The sequence below is a fragment of the Muscardinus avellanarius genome (assembly GCF_963383645.1).
Source record: "Muscardinus avellanarius genome assembly, chromosome: 2".
In the NCBI taxonomy this organism is placed as follows: domain Eukaryota; kingdom Metazoa; phylum Chordata; class Mammalia; order Rodentia; family Gliridae; genus Muscardinus; species Muscardinus avellanarius.
In genome coordinates this window covers 47,370,408-47,376,443 of record NC_137787.1, presented here as the reverse complement: position 1 = coordinate 47,376,443, position 6,036 = coordinate 47,370,408, and the positions used below count along the sequence as shown (strand labels likewise).

The following is a 6,036-nucleotide window of genomic DNA, read 5'->3' as shown; positions in this document are numbered from 1 at the left end:
TGAGCATAAATGTAATTTGATCTCCTTCTAGTTCAACAACTGTGGAAATCATAAAACTTCCTATTGTGTGATTCATTTTGATGGTTAAATGCCAACCATTGCATATCTTCTCTCTTTTAATTCATATACTGCAGTTAGTGCTTACGTTGATTCTAGCATACTCTAGGCCTACAGCCTGTGTACATAATTTCACAGTTTCAAAATTGTTGAGGGGAATACCTTCCACGTATTGGGAAGTTATGAACCTAATATAAACCTCATGAACACCCACAGCGATCTACTACCATAGCTGGAATTTTTCCATATATTATTTGTTCTTTGCCATTAAAATACAGCATATTAATTGGAGACATCTTTGTGGGAGTACAGCAGGGGCCTGCTGAACCTCTGGGATTTGCTTGGTGTACAAGATGAGTATGAGGATATTTTTGTAGGAATACAAATTCACACTCTCCAGAGCAGTAATTAGCCTTATATCTTTTGGGTGCAATAATCCAGTCCCATCCAAAAGCTTCAAAATCCACTGTCAGTGGGTAGCGACAGCATCGTGATTCTGTTGAGTGCTCGTCACAGTCAAGACCAAAATCTCTTCTGGATCTTTTTGGTGTGTCTGTCACCTTGACCTCTAAAAAGGGATTCTGCATGGAATGGGAAGAGTAACATTAATAGAGCCTGAAACATTTTTCCTACATTAACAGATCATTATTAGGAGAAACTAATCACTTGTTTCTACCAGATTTATTTTTTAAAAGCACAGGATTAAGGAATTTTAATTTACACTATGGCTCAAAGAGTACAACAATAATATGAGTTTCATTAGGTCGGTTCCTTCTTTGTCTTTTTATTTACTTGTTCATTTGAGTAGGACCTGAGGAATGTGCTACACTCCTAACCCTATTTTATTTAGCTAAGTTACTATGCACTGGCCTTTAACCTATGATCCTCCTGTCTCAGCCTCACAAGTACTGGAGTTACAGGTATGTGACACTGTGCCTATCTTATGTCTTTTTAATTTCCCCCCAATTTGAATATTAGACTACTTATAATGTAATAGATACCTTGAAAATATGTATGGGAAGAATGTGAGGGAGGAGTAAAGGAAAGGAGAATGGGAAGTGAGGGAGAAGATGAACTTTATCTCCATGACTTTTGACTATATGCATTGGCTCAGCATGTCTGAAGAATCCTGGGTGGTTGGGTTCACTCATCCATTTCTTGCTACCTAGGCATTTATTTATTCAGGGAAACTTGGGTATTAAAGTCAGAGTTAAATAGCTACCTCTGAGCATTGCATAGATAATAATGGGGGAAGGTAGGGTGGTGAAGGTTTATATATATTGGGATGAAAAGAGAACCCTCAAGAAAGGTAAGGACACTCATGCAAAACAATAATGATATTTCCTTTATTCTTTATCTGAAAAATATTTCTCTTAAGATATTTAAATAATGAAAAATATCAGTATTGTTACTGATTTGACCCTGCTTCCAGAGAAAAACCTGAGGAATACATCATATTAACCACCTGTTTCGTTATAATTAAAACCTGTCATATTAGCAACTTAAATAATTAAAATACTATCTGTAAAATTGAATAGTTTTAAATTATCAATAATAGTCTTTATCTTATATAAAAATTAAAATAGGTCTGCTAGTTATTACTTATGATTGTCAAAAAGAGTAATATCATTTGGAGAGCAATAGTATTTAAAGTAGCAAAAGAAAAATAAATCACTTAAAATTATATACTCTAAAAACTAATACATTTATATTTATAGCAGATCCGATTTGCTAATTAAATAATCTTTATCATTAAAACAATTTCTAGCCAGGCGTGGTAGCGCACACTTGTAATCCCAGCATTCAGGAGGCTGAGACAGGAGGATCGCACAGGTTAGAAGCCAGCCTCAGCTACTTAGTGAGGCTCTTTGCAACTTAGTGAGACCCTCTTTCAAAATAAAGAATAAAAAATAGGGCTGGAGGTGTCACTCAGAGGTAGAATGCCCCTGAGTTCCATCTTCAGTACTGCAAAAAAAAAAAAAAAATCTAATTCTAGATTAAAAAGATAATTTGTGTTTATTGTTTCCAAGTATAATTATATCAATAGATAGAATTAAAAAGTTTTGATCACATTAAATGCAGTTTTCAAAAAAATAGTAGGTAAGCCAGAATAATAATTTTAAATTTTACTAGATTTTAAAATCTTCTTATTAATTTTTATAATATAATTAGGTGTTGCCATATCCCTGGCTTGATGTTAAATTAGTTGGCATTCACTAAGTAAACTCTTGCACAAGAATCTTAAGGCAGTTCAGAAATAAGCTAGGTGGCAAAGGTTAACTAGCCTGGAAATTAATTTTTTTTTTTGTGGTGCTTAGGGTTGAACCCAGGGCCTCATGCATGCAAGGCAAGTGTTCTACCACTGAGCTATATCCCCAGCCCAGAAATTAAAATTTTATTAGGGCTTTTCCACAAGTAATCTACATATATATCAGTGTATTAACATCCTTCAAGTACTGAATATATTTATCAGGAGGTCCTTAAGTAAAATATATTTCACAAAATACAAATCTACACATATACTTTGTCAATTGATATAAATAAAAGCATCTTACTTTAATTATAGATTTTGAAGTTATATTTTTCTGCTTTATGCAAAGCCAGAAATTTTTAACTCATTTTGGGGAAAAAAAGTTCTAATTTGTTGAGTATATACTAGAATCTATAGAGTTCAAATTTTATTTACATAATTATGTACTTTATCAATGAAAACCACTTTATATTCCATCCCCAATTCAAAAGAACCCCTTACAGAGTTAGGAACCCTGGTAAGATTGTTTTTTAAGACCATCATGCAAAGTAAGAGTATCAGGGCGTGTTTCATAGGATATGAAATTGGACGCTTACTTTTATTGGGTACAGGGCTGCTATTGGGGTAAGATACTCTTGTCTGGCTTATGAGCATAGGAAGTTGGTAGTTATTTTCCACTATTATTCATTCACCTTATGAATAAAAATGTAACAAGATTGTGAAAATGTTATTTTCAATTAACACTTACCAGCCCATCTTCTCCTGGTCCTGGGAAGGTTACAGCAAGATCATGACCATTCTCATCTAAAGCTTTGATTTCAATGCCTAAGTTGGATTCAGGTTGTTTGAGCCAATTTTGCAACACTGTCTTCACATCAATGCTTTGCCAAATACCAGTGCCTGGGTTCATGTCAAGTTTCAGAGATCGGATTCCAGTATACCTTGTACCGTCTTTCATGGGTTTGATGAGTCTCAGGATTTGCACAAACACTGTTGTAGGCATCTTGACGGGTCTCAGATATATCCACAGTTGAGCCTTTACTACTTTATTATATTGTATTTTAGAGCTAAATTTAAAGAAGCAACATTTTGGTTTTCCTTCCACTTGCATTAGAAAATCAGCTATAAATGAATAAGAAAAGAGTTATTGCAATTTATTCTCATTTTTAAAAATTAGCAAAATCCTTTCACATTAATGGTTGAGCATTTTTTCCCGTTTGGATAAGGTATGCATATGTAGTTTTAATACTATATGGAAATTCGTTCATAACTTGAAATTTTCAAAGAAAATAATTACTTTAGCTTTTCAGAATTTTTAAGATATATGTATTTTCAGCTACTTGTGAGGAAATCTACTCCCTTCCATAGAACTATGGGCTAAGAAAAATCTTATGAAGGAATGAGCAGTGGGTGAAACTTTAAAACGATGATGAGTAGAGAGAACCAGAGACCCAGCGGAGGAACATCTCCTAGAATTCTTTGGGAATCTGAGTAGTTACGCTTACTGAGCAGCTGTAGCGATCAGTCTGGATGAAGGAACCCTTCCCCCAGGCCTGAATTACCTGGGGACAAGACACACTGAGCAACTTACTGAGCCTCAGGAAGAAGCAGAAAATGTAGTACATCTGTTACATTTGGCTCTGGAATAGCCTTTCAAAGGAACAAAAGTAAGCAGGTAATTAGCACCAAAATTTAGGTGTCATACACAAGCTGTCTCAAAAGTTAGAAAATATTGTCTTTAGGGCCAGCCTGTGATTGTAAAGCACAAGTGTAAACAATTTCCTTTCTTTAGGTTGTCCAAAATTGTATATAAATAGGGAAATTCTGTTCCAGAACCATTTGAGAGCAGTCTTAAATGAAAATTTGTTATAACCTGATTACTTAATAAGGGAAGCAGTAATTTAAACAGTAATTTAAAACTGCTTCAAGCCTGGTTTAAAGTTTATGTATCACTGTTTTAAGGCACAATCACAGACACATGGCACAAAAATCTTTCTTGTCATGCCTTCTCTGTCAAGGTGCCTGTCTCACTTTTCTAGAAGAAATATTCTTTCTAAGCTGACAAAAAAGAATATATGAAACAGATTATCTTTCAGAAGCAATGTTGATCTACAGATAATAGTCTTTCCTCTCATGAAGAATAAAATACTTTAGAAAGTTATTAAGCAATGTGCCTGTTCAAGGTACTTTGAACAAGAAGAGTATCCTGAGCGAGGTACAAGTAGGATTGTGAGCCATTTACCTACTTACTTAAAATGTTTATCTCCTGGGCATTTTCTGATATTTGGCTCATGATTATCAGTATGCTATGTTTATGTTAGCATTGCTCTTACTAAGCCATTAAATAATTATTTTACTTTGCAATGTCCAGCTTTTAAAATTTAACATTTTAATTTGTGAAGAACCTAAAAACATTATGAGAGTTTATTTTGCATAACAGAAATCACTCAAGGTGTGCAGCAGTGCTCAAATAAACCTAAGCATCAGGAAATTTCTCTTTACTCTTAATGAGAAAAGTATTAAGTGCTTTAGACAGCCAAATGCAACTAGAAATTTTCATGTAAGTTTTTAATATTTCTTTTAATATCTCTCAGTCCTTACCTTGATAGTATCAGGCAGTGAAAGCATAAGCATGTCCTATTTTCCCTATTAAACTAAAGAATATTAATGCTGTGCAACCATTTAATTTTAGCTTTTTGCCTCTATAAGGAAATAATATAGCAGATTTTAGTCTCAGTATATTTCTCATGAAATCTCAAAAAAAGAAACTCCTTTTTCTTCTACTTACATTCAAGCCAACAGCTTGTTAAAAGAGCCTGAAAATAGATCTGTTTCTCATAAACACTAGAACAACAGTCAGCAGAACTGTTGACACTAACAGAACTACTCACATTCTGTAGGCATCGTAATGATTGTTTCCGTCGTGGCGTGGTAATCGTCGTCCTCCAAGGAGCCATCGCTGCTGTCATCCCTCTGGACGTCGTACTGATCAATCAGTTCCCGGAGTGGAGGAGCTTTGGGTAAAAGTTGTCTGATAGCATCTTTGCTGATGTTGGGAGCTGTTTCCAGGCGAAGCTTACTGAGGATTTGAATTTTTATGGCTTCTATTCTTGAATATTTAGTGTTTTGTCTCCAAGTACATGCATTGCACGGCCCCTCTTTCTCCACATTCTCTTTTTGCTCACTGTTCTCATTTAGATCCACTGGGCCAGCAACAATCAGCATGAACAGGTAAATATAAATGTAGAGTTGCAGTTTTTGCATGATTTTAAAATCCATAGAGTCTTTTCCCTGGTTCTTGTTTCTTCCTTTTGCTTTTTGTTTGTGTTTGCTTTTGCTTTTGAGTAATGCCAAGCAAAATTTTAATGCATGTACAGTCTGAGAGACAACTTGCCACACCAGTGAATCTTTTATACTGTATTCCAAGTGGCTTTTTATATTCCAACTTAGATGAGACAAGTGTCGTCAGGATCTAGGATTGGCTCTTGCTCCACAATGAATCTCGCTGTCAGAGGTTAAAACCCTGTCTGTCACAAGTCACCAAGCAGTATTTTGTTACAATCGAGGGTGAGCCGATTCATTTGACTACTTCATAAAAGAAATAAATCCACAAATAATGAAAGATATATGTGACATTTGAAAAATTAAAGACCATGTTAATAATACAAACTATACTTAAATCCTCCTACTCTTTATAAAACTCTCAAGTTGTAATTTAAAGCATTAAG

General features: G+C 34.6%; 1 protein-coding gene across 1 annotated transcript; it reads right to left on the bottom strand.

Moving 5' to 3' along the window:
• Positions 1 to 257: 257 nt before the first annotated feature.
• On the bottom strand, positions 258 to 5,572 carry MSTN (myostatin; the record flags this gene model as incomplete). Its single annotated transcript, XM_080689128.1, has 3 exons — positions 258 to 638; positions 3,057 to 3,430; positions 5,200 to 5,572. The coding sequence occupies 3 exons, from the start codon at positions 5,570 to 5,572 to the stop codon at positions 258 to 260; spliced, it is 1,128 nt and encodes a 375-aa protein (XP_080545254.1).
• Between the last annotated feature and the right edge of the window lie 464 nt (positions 5,573 to 6,036).